The sequence below is a fragment of the Macaca thibetana genome, chromosome X (assembly GCF_024542745.1).
Source record: "Macaca thibetana thibetana isolate TM-01 chromosome X, ASM2454274v1, whole genome shotgun sequence".
Classification (NCBI taxonomy): domain Eukaryota; kingdom Metazoa; phylum Chordata; class Mammalia; order Primates; family Cercopithecidae; genus Macaca; species Macaca thibetana.
In genome coordinates, this window is record NC_065598.1 from 114,695,168 (window position 1) to 114,715,118 (window position 19,951).

The 19,951-nt window shown below is 42.8% G+C and overlaps 2 protein-coding genes across 2 annotated transcripts in view; both read left to right on the forward strand.

Moving 5' to 3' along the window:
• NDUFA1 (NADH:ubiquinone oxidoreductase subunit A1) overlaps positions 1-19,951 on the forward strand; it is a 970,503-nt gene that overhangs the window by 635,489 nt on the left and 315,063 nt on the right. The window lies entirely within an intron of this gene.
• UBE2A (ubiquitin conjugating enzyme E2 A) lies at positions 9,087-19,035 on the forward strand. Its single transcript, XM_050776146.1, has 6 exons — positions 9,087-9,376; positions 9,522-9,602; positions 9,996-10,021; positions 16,106-16,195; positions 17,186-17,274; positions 17,744-19,035. The coding sequence occupies exons 1-6, from the start codon at positions 9,333-9,335 to the stop codon at positions 17,870-17,872; spliced, it is 459 nt and encodes a 152-aa protein (XP_050632103.1). The 5' UTR covers positions 9,087-9,332; the 3' UTR covers positions 17,873-19,035.

Genomic DNA, 19,951 nt, shown 5'->3' on the forward strand with positions numbered 1-19,951 from the left:
GACCTCATGATCCACCTGCCTTGGCCTCCCAAAGTGCTGGAATTACAGGTGTGAGCCACCGCACCCGGCTGAACTTCACTGTTGACACTGCTGTCAACAATAACACAAGATAGATTCAAGTTTTTTGTTTTATTTATTTTTTTTGCAAAGTACCCGCTGTTACTTTTTTTGCAAAGTACCCAATTAATAACTATAGAATTTTAAACAACTTACATTTTGACAAGTATTGTACATTTGTCTAAGCCTTTTCTGCTCCATACATATCTGTAATACATCTTAGCAGATTCTGCTTTAGACTGAATTGAATTAGTATTTTCTTGATTTCTTTGAAAATACTCCCATCTGCAGTTGTTCTACACAGACCATACACACAGGCCAATTTTTTTTTTTTTTTTTTTTTTTTTTAAGACGGAGTCTTGCTCTGTCACCCAGTCCGGAGTGCAGTGGCACAATCTTGGCTCACTGCAACCTCTGCCTCCCAGGTTCAATCGACTCTCCTGCCTCAGCCTCTTGAGTAGCTGGGATTATAGGCGCGTGCCACCATGCCTGGCTAATTGTGTGTGTGTACGTGTGTGTGTGTGTGTGTGTGTATTTTTGTATTTTTAGTAGAGGCAGGGTTTCACCATGTTGGCCAGGCTGATCTCAAACTCCTGACCTCAAGTGATCTGCCCACATTGGCCTCCCAAAGTGCTGAGATTACAGGCGTGAGCCACCGTGCCCGGTCCAATTCTTCAGTCACTTTAAACTCAACATTGACTCCTTGAGTAAAAAACAAAAACTAAGCAATACTGGCAAACATTCAATTCGTTAGGAACCAAGTAAAATCACTTGAAATCATTTGCTTTGTTTTTGTTTTTGTTTTTGTTTTTGTTTTTGAGACGGAGTCTCGCTCTGTCGCCCAGGCTGGAGTGCAGTGGCCAGATCTCAGCTCACTGCAAGCTCCGCCTCCCGGGTTCCCGCCATTCTCTTGCCTCAGCCTCCCGAGTAGCTGGGACCACAGGCGCCGCCACCTCGCCCGGCTAATTTTTTGTGTTTTTAGTAGAGACGGGGTTTCGCCGTGTTAGCCAGGATGGTCTCGATCTCCTGACCTTGTGATCCGCCCGTCTCGGCCTCCCAAAGTGCTGGGATTACAGGCTTGAGCCACCGCGCCCGGCCGGTCTGTTTTTGTTTTTGTTTTTGAGACAGGGTCTTGCTCTGTCACCCAGGCTAGAGTGCAGTGGCATGATCACAGCTCACTGCAGTCTCAAACTCCTGGGCTCAAGTGATCCTCCCACCTTAGACTCCCTAGTAGCTGGGGCCACAGGTGCACACCACCACACCAGCTTTATTTATTTATCTATCTATTTATTTATTTATTTATAGAAGCAAGGTATTTCTATGTTGCCCAGGCTGCTCTTGAACTCTTGCGCTCAAGCAATCCTTCTGCTGCAGGCTTTCAAAGTGCTGAGATTACAGGTGTGCCCCACCGTGCCTTGCCCTTTTTTTGTTTGTTTGTTTTTGTTTCTGTTTTGTTTTGATGTTGCTTTCAATGTCCTCAACTCTTGGAGCCACTGTTCTTTTTTTTTTTTTTTTTTTTTGAGACGGAGTCTCGCTGTGTCTCCCAGGCTGGAGTGCAGTGGCGCGATCTCGGCTCACTGCAAGCTCCGCCTCCCGGGTTCACGCCATTCTCCCGCCTCAGCCTCCGAGTAGCTGGGACTACAGGCGCCCGCCACCACGCCCGGCTAATTTTTTGTATTTTTAGTAGAGACGGGGTTTCACCGTGTTAGCCAGGATGGTCTTGATCTCCTGACCTCGTGATCCGCCCGTCTCGGCCTCCCAAAGTGCTGGGATTACAGGCTTGAGCCACCGCGCCCGGCCTTGAGCCACTGTTCTTGCTGAAAGGTGAATAGTCTTCAACAGGTTTTATTTTTCTTGAGCATATTTCTTTGACTTCTGCAACCGAACACAGTTTAGCTCAATATCAGTAAATGACTTTCCTTGCTTGGCTAACAAAGGAGCCACTCAGAAACTTACTTTGGCTACAGGCTTATTTTTATTTTTTACTTTTTTTTTTTTTTTTTAGATGGAGTCTCCCTCTGTTGCCCAGGCTAGAGTGCAGTGGCGTGATCTTGGCTCACTGCAACCTCCACCTCCCAGGTTCAAGCAATTCTCCTGCCTCAGCCTCCTGAGTAGCTGGGATTATAGACGTGTGGCACCGCACCCAGCTAATTTTTGTAATTTTAGTAGAGATGGGGTTTTACCATGTTGGCCAAGCTGACCTCCAACTCGTGACCTTGTGATCCGCACACCTCAGCCTCCCAAAGTGCTGGGATTACAGGCATGAGCCAATGCGCCTGGCCTATTTTTTAGTTCTATAATGAATTTTGCTAAAATAAGATATTCTACTTAAAAATTTAAATTGTACTGGCCATTGCTCTCCTCTGAGTTGGGAATATTGTGATGAATGCTTAGTCTGGTAACGTTGATGTACATTATAATATTGTAGCAATGTGATGGTGTCATTGTGTAATAAACACAATGCTCCCACATCTAATTTGGCAATTAAGTAATCCACACTCCATTGTACCTTAAAAGCAAGACCTTCAAAGCCCACTTTCTTTACTTTTGACACAATAGGTATGCACTTGTAACTTTTTTAAATGCCATGGTAGATACATGTGGTATTCAATACACTGTGGAGTTATGCTGCATTCCTGCAATTTGTAGTACTTGGAGCAGCAGTATGAGGTGATGAGAGCACCACACACAGCCTCTGTCACTCACCTCTGCCATTGTAGCACAGATGCAGCCACAACCAATACAGTAGGCCCTCCACATCTGTGGATGCAGGACTCACAGATACGGAGGGCCAAATGGGGGACTTTAGCATCTGTGGATTTTGGTATCTGAGACAGACCCTGGAACCAATCCCCTGTGGATACCAAGGGATGACTGTGCATAAATGAAAGAAAATGGCTGTGTCCCAGTGAAACTTTATTTATGGGCATTGAAATTTGAATTTCATGTAATTTTCTTTTATTTATTTATTTATTTATTTAGAGATGGAGTCTCGCTGTCTCCCAGTCTGGAGTGCAGCGGCCCGATCTCTGCTCACTGCAAGCTCTGCCTCCCAAGTTCATGCTATTCTCCTGCCTCAGCCTCCCGAGTAGCTGGGACTACAGGCGCCCGCCACCACGCCCGGCTAATCTTTTGTATCTTTAGTAGAGATGGGGTTTCACCGTGTTAGTCAGGATGGTCTCAATCTCCTGACCTCGTGATCCGCCCACCTCGGCCTCTCAAAGTGCTGGGATTACAGGCATGAGCCACCGAGCCCGGCCAAATTTCATGTAATTTTCATGTGTTACAAAATATTATTAAATCTTTTGACTTTTTTCAACCGTTTAAGAATATAGAAAACCATTCTTAGTTTGTAGGCCATAGACAAATAATGGCAGGTTAGATTTGGCTGTAGTTTGCTGAGCCCTGGTCTGGTGGATGTGGCTGGTTTGACTGAATTCCCATATACAACATGGTAGACATGTGTATTAGTTTCATATTACTGCTGTAACAAGTTACCACAAACTTGGTGACTTAAGACAACACAAATTTATTACCTTAGAGTTTTGGACATCAGAAGTCCAAAACCAGTATCAGCGGTCTAAAGTCAAGGTGTCAGCAGGTCTGATTGCTTCTGGGGGCTTCAGGCTTCCATCTTTTGCCTCTTCCTACTCCTACTGCAGACATACTTTGGCTCCTTCACTGACGGCCACATCACTCCGGTCTCTGCTTCAGTCATCACATGGCCTCCTCTTTTACTCCTACATCATCCCTCGTATAAGGACTGGTGTGATTGCCTCAGGTCCACCCCTTTAATCCAGGATAACATCCTCATGTCAAGAGTCTTAATTTAATCACATCTGCAAAGTCCCTTTTGCCATGTAAGGTAACATATTCACCAGTTACAGAGATAAGGAAATGGAGATCTGGGTGGGGGGGCGGAGGGGGCAGGGTTGTGCATTATTCGGCATACCACATCATGTCTTTGTTTTCTTTGATTCAGTAATTTAGCAGGTAGTGAAATCCTTTTTTTTTTTTTTGAGACGGAGTCTGGCTCTGTCACCCAGGCTGGAGTGCAGTGGCGTGATCTCAGCTCACTGCAGCCTCTGCCTCCCAGGTTCCAGAGATTCTCTGCCTCAGCCTTCCAGGTAGCTGGGATCACAGGCACGCACCACCATGCCTAGCTAATTTTTTCGTATTTTTAGTAGAGACGGGGTTTCACCATGTTGGCCAGGCTAGTCTCGAACTCCTGACCTCAGGTGGTCCACCCGCCTCGGCCACCCAGAGTGCTAGGATTACAGGCGTGAGCCACTGTGCCTTGCCTGAAATCGCATTTTCAAGGCCTTAATGTCTCCATTTCCCTCAACTTTGATATTCCCCTCCCTCCATCCTAACCTCTTTGTCTCTCTCTCTCTCTCTCCCCTCTGCTCCCACTTATGTCCTAGAGGCTGAAGATGAACAACATACTACAAGTTGTCAAGAGCAAAAGCACACACTTTGCTAACTGTTGCTTCCTAAAAGTGATTCTCTTGAAATATTTTCTGAGATTATTTGAGTCAAGAAAGACCTTTCGATTTTTATTTTCTGTTGGTGCTTTGTTGCTGTTTGTGCTAAATTTTATCAACAGAGGTGAAAACCGTAGGAAAATAAAATTCATTTGCCTTCACTGGATAACAGAAATACAAACTTACAGCCTGATAAGGCAAGAAACGATCTTTAATTTCGTCTCCTAACCCAAAATAGTTCAGGAAAATAAAAATCTATTTTTCATGTTGAAATCTTCATGAATGAAATTTCACAATTTTTTTGGTTTTTTTTTTTTTGAGACAAGTCTTGCATTTTTGCCCAGACTGATCTCAAACTCCTCACTTCAAGTGATCCTCCCACCTCTGCCTCCCAAAATGCTGGGATTACAGGCATGAGCCACTGTGCCCAGCCCACTTTTCTTTAAATTGAGGAGACTTGTCCTTTCCGGACCTCTGCTCTTGGGTAGGGGTGGTGCTTGGCTGTGAAGAGGGTATTTCTTCAAGATGTCAAGGTCAAAAGAGGGTAGAAAGAATGCTTGGCCAAACTGCGCTATAGTTAGTATGTTCTAGCCTGATAATCATCATGCTGGAAAACAATCTTCTGTATCGCTGCTTGCTATGACAACCCTGCTTCTGCTGAGGAATGTGGGGGCACGGTGTTCCTGCAATGCAGTTTCATTCCTTAGTCAGAGAATGCTATTCCCATGCAGGTGCCCGGGGCTTCCAACCATTTGGGTCATGCTCCTGAGTTTTTGTTTGTTTGTTTGTTTTTTGTTTTCTGAGATGGAGTTTCGCTCTTGTTGCCCAGGCTAGAGTGCAATGGTGTGATCTCGGCTCCCTGTAACCTCCACCTCCCGGGTTCAAGCAATTCTCCTGCCTCAGCCTCCGGAATAGCTGGGATTACAGGCACGCACCACCATGCCCGGCTAATTTTGTATTTTTAGTAGAGACGGGGTTTCTCCATATTGGTCAGGCTGGTCTCAAACTCTTGACCTCAGGTGATCCACCCACCTTGGCCTCCCCAAGTGCTGGGATTGCAGGCTTGAGCCACTGCGCCCAGCCGTTAGTTTTCTCGATTATGTAGTCCAAGAAAGGAAGAGAAAGGGGGTTTCAAAAAACAGACAAGCTCACAACAAACTTACATACATCTATATCCTTCAATAAATTTCAGACATGTATATCCAGTAACAGGAGCTTCTCAGTCCCTTTCATACTCTCCAGTATGGTACATGCCATTTCTTAATAGGGTATTTTCTCTCTCTCTCTCTTTTTTTGGTCTGGTTCTGTCGCCCAGGCTGGAGTGTAGTGGCATGATCTCGGCTCGCTGCAACCTCTGCCTCCTGGGTTCCAGCGATTCTTCTGCCTCAGCCTCCCGAGTAGGTCGGACTACAGGTCCTCGCCACCGCACCCAGCTAATTTTTTTGTATTTTTAATAGAGATGGGGTTACCCCATGTTGGCAAGTCTAATCTTGAACTCCTGACCTCAGGTGATCTACCTGCCTCAGCCTCCCTAGTACTGGGATTACAGGCATGAGCCACCGTGACTGGCCTCAAAAGGATATTTTCTTTTTTTTTTTTTTTTTTTTTTTTGAGACGGAGTCTCGCGCTGTCGCCCAGGCTGGAGTGCAGTGGCCGGATCTCAGCTCACTGCAAGCTCTGCCTCCTGGGTTTGCGCCATTCTCCTGCCTCAGCCTCCCGAGTAGCTGGGACTACAGGCGCCCGCCACTTCGCCCGGCTATTTTTTGTATTTTTTAGTAGAGACGGAGTTTCACTGTGTTAGCCAGGATGGTCTCGATCTCCTGACCTCGTGATCCGGCCGCCTCGGCCTCCCAAAGTGCTGGGATTACAGGCTTGAGCCACCGCGCCCGGCATTAAAAGGATATTTTCAATGCATCTCTCTCATGCTCAAACACCTATAAAAGCTGCCTAAATTCCCCAACCTCGCATTTGAGGGCATTTAATCAACTTCTGTCACTCTCACTTTTCCTAGTTGAGTTCTCATCATTCCCCAGCCAAGAATCTCTCCATTAGCCGAGCTCATCTGCCCACTATTCCCAGAATATGGTTTAGCTCTATGCCCTTGTCTGTGCCATTGCCCTCACAGAAACTGCTTAAGTTCTCTCTCAAGCTCTGCTTTCATCTCTTTTGAAACAAAATTGAAATACACCCATTTCAGGAAGCTTGTCCTGATCCCACCAGAATGACGATTCCTCTGCTGTGCAGTCTCTCAGCATCTGTAGTTTCACATACTTCTACAAGTTGAGGATCCCAAATCTGAAAATCCAAAATCCCAAATGCTTCAAAACCTGAAACTTTTATAATGCAAAGAATTCCAAAATCTGAAAAAACAAAACAAACAAACAAAAAAAAAACTGGAAATCTGAAACCGTTCTGGTTCTGCTGTTGCTGTTATAGGCAGACTTCTAAGATGCTGCCCTCCCCTAAGATTCTTGGTCCTTGGTATATACGCACACTTTCTCCCAGTTATTAAATGAAATAGTAATCTAGGTTCTGCAGTGGCAAAATTTAGCAGATGCAATAAAGGTCCCAAATTAGATGTTTTTAAGATAGGGAGATCATCCACAGGGTGGGTCTGACATAATCTGGTAAGCCTTTAAAGTAGACTGTGCTCTTCCTGAAAACAAGATTCAAAGAGTGAGAGGGATGTAGTAGGAGAGAAATTCTCTGTTGATGACTTTGAAGATGGAGTAAGCCACGTGGCAAGGAATGCAGGTGGCCTCTAGGAGCTGAGAGTAGTTCCCAGGTGGCAGCTGGTAAGGAAATAGGGACCAAAGTCCTACAACTGCAATGAACCGGGCTTGGCCAACAACTTATAATTTGTTAAGCAGTGATGAAAACGAATATGCTTGCTTTTGTAGATCTTGCTTTTGTTGATTTCATATGTGTGTATGTGTGTGTTAGTAGACTGCAAGTTCCTAGATGAGAGGAAAAAAAGTTTTTTAAAAAATTTTTGTACCCCCTTCCTACTACAGCCATAATGTGATGCTATTAGGGAGACTTGCCTTAACTGATATATTGGAGTTAATGGGAGATAGAAATCCTTGACCATGAAAGTACCTGTTATTAAACAGCAGCTAGAATTACTACCATTGTCAAGTGCCTCCTGCTTCTCATGTTAGAAACAAATTCCTGCACATCTGATATCTTCTGGACATCTTCACGGGGATGTCTCACCAGTCCCATGAACTCAGTAAGTCCCACCCAAAATTTCCTCTCCCAGACTTGTCCCTCTCTCTCTATTCTGTAATTCTGTTAATGGCACCTTCAAATCCCCAGTTATCTTGGGGCTTAGAGTTTCAGCCTCTGTTGACTCCTTCCTCTCTCTTGCCTCCATATTCTACCTGTTGCCAAGTCCTCCCCATTCATTCATATACTACTTGCCTTTACTGTCACTGCCTGGTTCAGTATCTCACACCTAGATACTGCAAGAGTCTCCTGCCTGCTCTCTTGAGACCAATCTCTGATAAGCACAGCTCTAATGATGTCACTTCCCTGCTTAATGGACTTCCAAGGAATCCATTAGCTTGGCATTCAAAACTCTTGATGACTTAACCCAAACCTACCTTTCTCCTATTTTCAATAATTTTTAAATGTGTATTATGCCTATCTTCTAAGTTATTTTGGGTTGACCTTTAAAAATTATCCTTTAAAAATGTTACTGCTTTTGCAGGTCCACGGACTGTGACTCTTCCCGCAACCTGCAGCTTTTCCACGTTCCTTTTACTTCAGACCCACTGTCCTTGCAACTCCCTGCAGTCGGATAGTCTCATACTGTGGACTCTTCTGAACATATAATAGCCGCTCGGCTTGTTGAACTACCAAGGGAAAATGTGGTTCCAGAGCCAAATTGTGAGTGCCCAAAGCTAAACAAAACAAAACAAAACCCTACTCTGCCTGCCTTAAGCTCCCATTCCCTCCCACAGGACATACAACACCATTTCATTCTGCCCAGGGGTGATCATTGGCCTAAACGTTGAGCGCCCAATCCTGCATTCAATCCCACAGCCCCGCCCCGCCCGCCGGTCATAGTCAAGGCCAATTTATTCTTTTGATTTTTCGTGATTTTAACCAATCACTCTGCTCCGCACCCCTCCGACCCCAATCTCCGGTGTCCGCAACGATTGGGCACCCTAGAGTTGCCGCTTTTTAAGAACCGGTTTTACCTCCGCCCACTCCTTCGTCCTCTAGTTTGGGACTTCCAAACTTCTCCCCCCTCCTCCCCGGGCATAGTGCGCGCTCTCATGAATGATCTGGTCACAAAACAAAAAAGAAGAGAAAAAGAAAAAAAGGAAGAAAAAAAAGAGAAAAAGAAAAAAAGCCGAAAACTTCCCAGGGTTTGCCTTAGAATTAGCAGGTGGGGATGGACCCCGTTCCACCACGAGGTCCTCCAGCGCCCCGGGCTCCAGCGTACCCCACGCCTCTGAGCTCGCGGCCCCGCCCCCGGCCTCCTGCGGGGCTTTAATGACATAAGCAACTTTCCTCGCGCACCCCCCGCCCCGTCTTGGTACGGCCTGTCCGGCGCTCGACGTTCCACCCCCCTCTCTCTGCTCTCAGGTTGGTTCAGCCCCCGTCTACACTGGGGTGGTGCTTAGCCGGCGCCAGACCGACCCTCGACTTCGGAGAGGCAGCGCGGTGCCTCTGGGTGCTTCCGCCTCCCCTTCTCCGGCTTCTCCAGCGTCCTCGGCCTCGTCGCCCGCCGCGGGAACCCGAGACCCCAGTGTATGCCCCACCCCTGACCCCGCTCGCGACATGTCCACTCCGGCTCGGCGGCGCCTCATGCGGGACTTCAAGAGGTAAACCGAGGGGACGGCCGAGGCCGGGGGTTGCGAGCCGGGGCACAGGGCGGGTCCCGAGGTGCGCCGGGCGGGGAGGGCTGGGGAGCGGCCGGGAGCGGGCGCCAGTGCCGGCCTAGGGGGACCCCTGTCTGTCTTCCCGAAGGTTGCAGGAGGATCCTCCAGCCGGAGTCAGCGGGGCTCCGTCCGAGAACAACATAATGGTGTGGAACGCGGTCATTTTCGGGTGAGTCTGCGTTCGTGGCAGTGGCGAGAGAACCGGGGACGCGAGCCCTCTCGGTCTGCGCTCCAAGGCGGGCCCCCCGTGGAGGCCGAGGGGGTAGGGGAAAATGTTTGGGTCTGGCTGGGCCTAGGCGCCTCCCCGGAGCCTGTGCCTCGATTAGCTCAGTTCCCGCTGCCAGGGGGAACCGCTTGGGGTTCTAGGGGGGCGGGGCGGGGAGTGGTGGCGGTTAGGCGCGGCGGCCTGCCCTGTGTCTCTGAGCCCGGGACATCTATTTGTAGTGGCTTTCGACTCCGGCAGCGGTGCGGGAGGTGGCAGAGCTCGGGATAGCCATCTCAGATGAAGCAGGGAGAAGGGGGCCCCTTAAGTGGGAACTGACCATTTTTCTCTGTGTTGCAGGCCTGAAGGGACCCCGTTTGAGGATGGTAAGAGAGAGTTTCTTTACCCGCTTTTCAGGAGCCTGATCATCTGGGGAATGGGTTCCCACTCATCCTGGAAGTGTCTCCTGCTTAGGAACCTGGCTGTGCCTAGTCTCTGTCTGCTAAAGGCTTGAGTGGAATGCAGTGTGTAGCTGGTCGTTCTGGATATTGTATGCTTGACTAGAACTGCACCTTTCTTCTTGTTTTCTTAAAAAAAAATCTGGGGAAGGCAGTCACTTTTTAAAAGGAGCAATCATAGCACTGGTATTAAGGATTTTTGAGGCTTGGGCTGTGATTCTGCTAAATTCAGCCCTCCATCACTGAATTAGTATAAACCCAACCAGTTGCTGATAGTCAGCAGAAACACCAGAGACCATCTGGTTCAGAATTCTACCCCAAGGGCAGGAATTGTGGTCAGCAGGTGCTTGGTAGATGTGTGTTGGATGTTGAGTGGATGCAAGCGTCCCTTCCATTCAACTGTCTGGTTTCTACAATCTGACATTGAATGCCTGTCAGCCTCACTTCTCTAAGATGGTCTTAAATGCCTCGTTTGAGTACAGTATTGTTTCTTATTTTTAAGTGAATTTACAGTGTGTGCTTTCATCAAGACGTTATGATCAGTAATTTCAAAGCAGCTTCACAATTGAAGTTAGCCTCACTGTACCCTTTTGATCAGTGTCCCGCCTACTTGAAAGTACTACATGTACCAGTAGGTACATAATTTTTAAGTGATTTAGGTTTAACTTTTAAAAACACATGTGTAAATTGCTTTTTTAAAACTTTATGATTTTAGATAATTATAGATTCATATGCAGTTGCAAGAAATTAAGAGAGACACCCTTTATACCCTTAACCCAGTCCTCTCCCCAAACCCTCCCGTTTGGTAACATCTTGAATGACTAGACCCTATCACAACCAGAAAAATGACATTGATAGTTCTGCACTCAGTTGTGTGTGTGGTGTGTGTGTGTTGTTTTTTGAAAGTTTAATACATTTAAAGGATGATTAAAGTATTTGAACTTATGAAATTCTTTAATATTTGAGGTTTTTTAAAAAAGGAAAACGATGTTTCTGTTATTTTTTTTCCTCAATGATTTATCTTCATTCGGTCACATAGCATTTATACACACACACACACTTCAGTTTGAAGGTGGGAACAAAAACATTTCTGCAAACTACTTAATACATACTTATGTTGCTGAGCCGGATTGCTTTTTGATGCTACCAGTCCGCAAAATGTTGTGAGGTAAGTCAATATCAACCAAGTCTATAATCCATCTCAAGTAGTTAGATTTCCCCAGGAAACTGTGGACAGTCACCTGAATATTTTTAGCTTCCTCTCTACCTTTACCCCCTGGGTAAATATCATTGCTCTTCAGGGCTGCAATGAAAAGAAATGACAGCAGGAGACAGTGATTGTAAGGGCATACTACTTTGGTGTAGTTAATCATTTGAGCTGATTTGTAGCAAGAAACTATAGCTAGACTTAAATTTTCCTCTACTAGATTGGCACTAGTTATTTATTTATTTATTTATTTATTTTTGAGACAGAGTCGTGCCCTGTCACCCAGGCTGGAGTGCGATGGCGCGATCTCAGCTCACTGCAACCTCCGCCTCCTGGGTTCAAGTGATTCTCCTGCCTCAGCCTCCTGAGTAGCTGGGATTACAGGTGCACGACACCACGCCCGGCTAATTTTTTGTATCTTTAGTAGAGATGGGGTTTCACCATGTTGGCCAGGCTGGTCTCAAACTCCTGACCTTAGGATCCACCTGCCTTGGCCTCCCAAAGTGCTGGGACTACAGGCTTGAGCCACCGTACCCAGCCAGCACTAGTTCTTTATACCTGAGATTTAAATGTACAGATTAACTGTATTTGCTTTAGCTCTAGTAGGCTTTGTTTTCATTGGCTTCTTTTTTCTCGTTTTACTCTGTTTTATGCTGGGTACAGCTTTATTAATAGTACATCGCTTTGCTGGGGATTGGCTACCTAAATATTTCAAGGGTGCTTCTCTTAAGTGGTATGAATTGAAAAGGTACTTATGGAGTCCATTATCTACCAGGACTGTCACCTTTGACATTACTGGTACTATTTTTGATGATGTGTATCTCCATCCTAGCATTACTGAAAGGAATTACTCAGGCTGATTTGTTCTGTTGAACAGTCTGCTACCCATGGATGCTTCCTCAGGTATCTGGAACACTGTGGTTTTGAGATGGAGTTTTGCTCTTGTCACCCAGGCTGGAGTGCAATGGCATGAGCTCAGCTCACTGCAACCTCTGCCTTCCAGGTTCAAGCAATTCTCCTGCCTCAGCCTCCCGAGTAGCTGGGATTACAGGCACCCGCCACCACGCCCAGCTAATTTTTGTATTTTTAGTAGAGGGAGGTTTCACTATGTTGACCAGGCTGGTCTCGAACTCCTGACCTGAGGTGATCCGCCCACCTTGGCCTCGCAAAGTGCTAGGATTACGAGCATGAGCTGCTGTGCCCGGCCTTAACCATTTTTTGAATGCCCTTTATTTACAGTTGGGGACTTTACAGTTAGAGAAAAGACTGATTAGGGATAAGTGGCATAGTTGATTTTGCTGTTTCCAATGTATTATGTTAATTAAGAACCCCAAAACTACTTTTGCTTCTTCGTTGTAAACTGTTCGTTATGGAAGTTTCTGAAACAGTCAGGTCCTAGTTAGAGTGATGAAATCTTAAGAAAAGCAACACTTAAGGGTATTTTGGTTTAACTTCACACAATAAGAGGAATATATTCTTAAGAGCTTACACTACCAAAACACTGGGGAGAAATGCTTCCTCATCAGAATATCTTGGTATACATGCTAAATACAAAGGTTATGGAATATAGTCTTCATCACATAATCTAAAAATTGTTAATAGACATGGTAAGGTCCTGGTATTTGCTTTTCATAATAGATGTGTTCTTTAGAATTGGGGTATACATCTTTTTTATTTTTTTTAATTTTTGGAAATATTTCTGAGTCATAAAATCGTTTTCAAAATGAATCTCTAAAGTCCACTAAGAGTATTTTAAAGATAAATAAATCCTATGATGAAGAGTTTTGGATATTACTTGAAAAATGGAGTTTCAGTCATCAAAAATAATTTTGAAGTTACATGTATTTTGCTTTCTTCTCAGGAGTCACAAACTGGTGGCCAAATAGCAGAAAACACCTGCAGGTGTGTTTTCTTTGTGGCCAGCACAGTATTTTCCAAAACGACTTTGTCAGTGTCTTCAGGCAGAACACATACTCCCTCTAGTTCAACCTTATCACTCCTTACTGCCATACACCAAAATTAGATAAACTTAACACGCTTATATAATTTTGGTGGTCTCCCTGTATAGATGGATTAATGGATACTTTCCTTACGATGTTTGAGCCTCGGGAAGATGAACAAAATTAGTATACATTATGTACAACCGTGGTGAGGCTTACATTTTCAGTTATTTTAAAGCCTAGCCTTCTAAATATTCAGAGAGTAAGCTCTAGTCTCAGACTGCATACTACTAATTCTGGGATTTTAAATTCCCTTAACATTTGTTTAGAGCCTAGAAATTACATTGAAGGTTATACTAAACAGGCTCTGATTAATGTGACTAAAAGTGCAGTGAAGTTTTCACCCTCTTTTTAATGTGTACCTTGAATAAGATTTGGGTGAAGTCTTAATTTATATTCAAGTAGACATAAATAGGTTGCTTCACTTCTCAAGATATTAAGTGAACTGTTTTAAAAGACTTGTGATTAACTTCTTTGGTAGCTAGGTAATCACCTAGTTGAACTTCTGGGCAAGTGTATGCAGAAAGCTCAAGTCAAGGAACTTGTGAGCCACCAACATAGGTACTCAACTTGCTTTGCACTGTGAGTGTTTGATGTAGACCTAAAAGTACTGTTTAATATCTGAATGCCTTCATTGTATATTTCTTACTGATAGTTAAGTTCTGATTTTTGGGTTTTGCTTCCTTCAGCTGAGTCTAGAGATGTGAAACTTTAGAATTATTATAGCAAAAATAGTTGCTCATGGTTTTGGAGCACTTAACTTTGTGGCACTATGCATATTTCTCTCATTTAAACCTCACAACAATGCTGTGTGGTGGGTACTATTATTAATCTCATTTTACAAATGAGGAACTTAAGGTTTAGTCAAGGAGCACACCTTCCCCGAAGTCTCACAGCTAGTAAGTACCAAAGCAAGGACTTGGGCCCAGACCTGTCTGACTGCAGAGCTCACGCTCTTAGCCAGTATGTTGTACTGTTGTTGTACTGTTTTTGCTTATGGCTTCCCTGTGTCTTGCTTTACTACCTTTAGATATCATATTTAGTGATGGTTTTAAAGTAGCTGGGATGTCCATGTGCTATTACATCTTCCCAGTTTTAGAGCAGCGTCTCTTACTCATAATTTGGTCAGATTGCAACATCGATCCAAGTGTGTTTACACTTGAGATCATAATACATAAGGAAACTCAAAGTTTGGAACTCTAACAGGTTCCCGCTTTTTCTTGCATATTATAATGTCAATAAATACTGAAAAGGAAGAACTGTGCTTTCTTCCTCAGAAGGAGGAAGATTTATGACCAGGTGGTGATAAAGGTGAAGTATATTCTGATGGACATACTTCCATACTTCTAAAGGGCATATGTTTGTCCATTCCATAAGATTTTACTTTCTTTCCTTAGTTATAATACATAGTATCTTCAGGTCTGGCTTTGAAAAGAAAATAGGGAGTAACAATAGTTTGAGGAATATAATGTCTCTATATGTTGCATTTTATATTACTATGAAGCTTTGAGACACTTGTTCATACTAAGGGCAGCTTTGTTAGCAAATCGTTTCCAATGAGCTTGCTAAAAACAAACTTTTTGATATTGCTTTGTCACGGATCTAGTCCTAGAATGATTATAGTCTTCTCTCTTTTTCTTAAGCAGTGATAAACCTTTTAATGAGAACAAAAAGGAAATAAATTGCTAACTCTGAAGGAACCAGTAAGAAATACACCGAAGTGTGGTCTGTTGTTTTAGAATAATTTGTTAAATGGACCAGAGTAATACAGTGGAACATGCATCACCTTATACCATATAGTAACTGATTCTTTTAAGTTTACTTGAACAGATTTCAGTCAGGAAAAAACATTGCTGAATTGTTTTCTTGAATTTATTCAACAAACAATTGAAAATAATATTTTAAAGGACATAATCTCCTCAGATCACATCTTAAAATTCTTGAATGAGATCCAGTTTGTCCATGCCTTGTAAGTAAGTTTATAACCTACTATGCTTTAGGGCCTCCTGCTACCTTAGGTTGACATATATTTAAGAAAAATAATTTCATTTCAATAGTAGCGTAAACAAACATTAGAAAAATAAATTTGCTGGAAACGTGAATGCAATCTAAACAAAATATGATTTTAAAATTATTTCTGCCATTAATTCCTTCCATATGTGTGAATAATTGAGTTGATTTTATAGTGAAGTACCTTATGAGCCATACTTAAGGGTTTCTGAGAAGGACTATGAAGTTTTTCCTGGCTTAAATTCAATTAAGTTTTCATTATAGGATCACTATGACATGAAAAGGAACCAGAGTGAACACTTTTATACTTACTCTCTTCTATTTTAAAAATAGCTTGATTATGGATTTGTATTCTGGCATTGGTTTTTGAACCTTTGTGCCTTCATTCTTTCCAGTCTGTTTAAAAATCACTGGATAGTTTAAGATGGCAGCTGACTAAAATAGGCCTTTGAGGTCTTTTGGTCTTCTAAAGGAGGAAGGCCAAATTTTGGACCCAGTTTCTTATTTTAAGGATGTTTTCAAAATGTACAGTGGCTAAAGTTATCTTGTATGCAGTAATTTTGTGTTTATGATGGCTGTCTTCAAGTTTGGGGGAAAATAATGGCAAAACAAAAAATCACATTTGAGTAGTTCTTAGAGCAATTCCTAGAGATGTATTTCTTACCTGGCCTCTCCTCTCTACCCTGTATCTTTGCATTATTTAATACTTGGAAAAACCCACATAGCATTAAAAACAAAGTACAACTGAACAAAGTGATAAATACATTTTCTTAAATCTTTCTTTTCTAACTACAGGAACATTTAAACTTACAATAGAATTCACTGAAGAATATCCAAATAAACCACCTACAGTTAGATTTGTCTCTAAGATGTTCCATCCAAATGGCAAGTATCACTTTTAGTACAGTGTTTTAAACTACTATAGTGTTTATTATGGAGTATTCCACATTTCCTGTGTATTTTGTGGTGCCTGAGTATTTGTTTAGGCAGCTTGCTGCTTCCTGAAAGCTGAACTTGTTCTTGGTTTTCTGTGGCTGTCTTGTCCTAGAACTGAAGCAGTGGAGTTATTTTCCCTTTGCTTGGAGTCTGGGAGCCTCCTGATTTTGATGATCTTTGTCATTTACTTATTAAACAAAACGAAGGATGCTCTTGAGGTTTCCTTTTAATGCTAGGCCAGATTGGGATAGTCTTGTGTTGTAATTATTTTCATTAGCGTTTAGAAAAGTAGTTTTCATTGGATGCATATCAGAATTACTGTGGAACATTTTAAAAATGCAGATGCCTTCGCCTCACTCCAAACCTACTGAATAGGATTCTGTTGTTGAGGGCCAGGCATACGGTATGTCAGAAAAGCACCACAGGTGATTCTAACTTACCGCTTTGCACTTTTTAAAATAGTGGTAAGCCTAGAACAGCTTGCCTTTTATTTAGGTTAATGAAGTATTTTTCAGGGTATCAGATATTTTTATCTTTTTGTCAAAATGAAATCTTGTGAACTCTGAGCGATCTTTTGTTATTTCAGATAGGCGATACAGCCTACAAATTTGGTGGAATGAATTTCCCACATGTCTGGGGATAGCTAGGGACCCTGTTCAAAAATGTTTGATTTCCTGGATAATAGGGCAGTCTTTTCCAAAGGATGAACACTAAGTATCTTCCAGTTTTATGCTGATCACATCTGACATTCTCTGATCATCCTGATTATTTCACTAGTGGTGGTTATGACTCATCTTTTTAGGCAGTTAACTGGGAAGCAACCTAGGAATCTTTTTAAAACTTCAAAAGCAAAGTATTCTTGACTATTTTTGTTTTGTCTATAATGTTAAAACCTTAGTGGTCTTGTTACGTTTAATGTACCTACTTCTTTGTTCTTAGTCTATGCAGATGGTAGTATATGTCTGGACATACTTCAGAACCGTTGGAGTCCAACCTATGATGTGTCTTCCATTCTAACATCCATACAGGTGAATTTTTCCTTAATGTGACGAACTATAACTTTTAATATGTTTATATTAGCAATTGAATTGTTTTTGAAAGTCATAATGTAATAGACCTTTTTATTTTTGGTCAAAGCTTGTTTGTTTTATAGATGAAAAGTAGACCATTAAGACCCAAGTCAGCTGGGTGCAGTCGCTCACACCTGTAACCTCAGCACTTAGGCAGGCCAAGGTGGGAGGATTGCTTGAGCTCAGGAGTTTGAGACCAGCCTGGGCAACATAGTGAGACCCCATCTCTCTTTTAAAAAAAAAAAAAAAAAAAAAAGACCCAAGCCACATGTGTTTTCCTAGCTACTAGCAGATTCATGTAACTCTGGGTTTGCGTGCTAAAGACAAGAAATGTAGCTGTACTTAGGACAATTCAATTGAGTGTCACTACCTTATCAAATAGCTGTTTTGCATTAAGTAACTGACATTTTAAAAATTGTCTCTTTAGTCTCTATTGGATGAACCCAATCCCAATAGTCCAGCAAACAGCCAGGCTGCTCAGCTGTACCAGGAGAACAAACGGGAATATGAAAAGCGTGTTTCTGCAATAGTAGAACAAAGCTGGCGTGATTGTTGACCCCGGGTACAGTTTAAAGAAGAAGCTGGCCATAAGAAAAATATATATTGATGTGTTTGTCACTCCCTACTCCTGTCATTACATTTACTTTATTAAAAGCAAAATAGCTGTTGTGCTGTTTCCATCTTCCTTGCCAAGTTTTCCTACCCCTTCTACCCTCTCCTTAAACATCAGAAAACACCCTCTATGAAATCAAATGTACTGTACCTGGGTTACTTGCAAAAATTACTAATGCTTCAGTTTTTCTGTTGTATTTCATTTCCAGTTTTCAAGCAGTTATTTTTATTACTGTACTTTAAGCTTTTAAGATGAATTGTTATACAAGAGGTGCTTATGCTTAGCTTGATGACCAGGATGTTATTTTTAATGAAATGATTGCTGAGTGTTTCATCCTGGCTGGTCCTTCACTTGTGTTGGATTTAGAAGTGAATGTGTTTGGAATATGGCCTACAGAGAATAGAAACAAATCCATGTAAACAATTTTGAAAGAGGAATGGGAGCTAAAAATCCTGTGATACTAAGATCTCAGTCATATGAATTACAAGATAGTATTTACTGGCAAGGAGAATGTTGAAGGACTCAGCTAAAGGAGTACAGCAATTGTAGTAACTGACACATCCTCTCTTTGCAAGCTACTGACAGGGCACACTCATGCTAAGTTTCAGAATATTGGTCTTCTGGGTTTTTGCTTTTTAAAAGAGGTGTGGGAGCAGAGGAATGGAAACATGCATGAGTTTTTGAGCTAGGGAAAGTTGGAGATACTTTAATCTTTTTAAAGGATCAGTGCTGCCCTAGATGAATAAACTCAATTGTCCATCTTTATTTTAGAGTTTTAATGAATTCAAGGAAGGGAACACAGCATATCTGTGGCCAACTGTTTTCCACTCAAATCCTGAGTTATTGCTGCATGCTTTAATTTCTTCCCTTTCAGCATCTGAGAACCTTAAAGCCAACGTCTGCAATCTGTTTTTCGATATTTATACTTTTAGATATATAGTACCTTTAAGTAGCAGTATGGGACAAGGCTTGTAAATGTTTTGTCTAATGTTCTATTGTCACCTTTTATGCATTTATCACTTCCAAATCTAACTTTGCACAAGTAACCCATGTAAAAAAAATGTACATTTTTCAAAGTTGTAAATAAAAATAACCTTAAAATTTCATAGTCAAGGTATCATTGTTTTTTTCTGGTTTGTTTGTTTTGGTTTGGTTTTTTTAGCTCAGTATAAACTTTTTGTATTGGTTTCTTATTGGGATCTCATATCTACTCATTTCCCCCCTCAAACATTAAGGTAAAAGCAAAAATACTCATTCTGGGAATGGAAAAGACAGATACTTCTGGAGAGAACCTTTTTTTTTCTTTCCAGTCATAAGTGGTAATGCTTTTTAAACATTAACAATACAGAGCTGGGCGCAGTGGTTCATGCCGGTAATCCCAACACTTTGGGAGGCCGAGGCGGGCAGATCACGAGGTCAGAAGATCAAGACCATCCTGGCTAACACGGTGAAACCCTGTCTCTACTAAAAATACAAAACAATTAGCCAGGCAAGGTGGCACGCCCCTGTAGTCCCAGCTGCTTGGGAGGCTGAGGGCAGGAGAATCGCTTGAACCCGGGAGGCGGAGGTTGCAGTGAGGCAAGATTGTGCTACTGCACTCCAGCCTGGTGACAGAATGAGACGCACCCTCAGAGACCAAGATCTAACTTGTTGATCCTGACATTCCACCTCTTTAAAAGCCCTAGCTCAAAAATAAACAGTACCAAACTACTAGATTTTTTTTTTTTTGAGATGGAATCTAGCTCTGTCGCCCAGACTGGAGTACAGTGGTGCAATTTTGGCTCACTGCCACCTCTGCCTCCGGGGTTCAAGTGATTCTCCTGCCTCAGCCTCCCGAGTAGCTGGGATTACAGGTGCCCGCCACCACGCCCAGCTGATTTTTGTATTTTTAGTAGAGACGGGGTTTCACTGTGTTGGCCAGGCTGGTCTTGAACTGCTGACCTCATGATCCACCTGCCTCAGCCTCCCAAAGTGCTGGGATTACAAGTGTGAGCCACCGCGCCCAGTCTAGATGGTATTTTA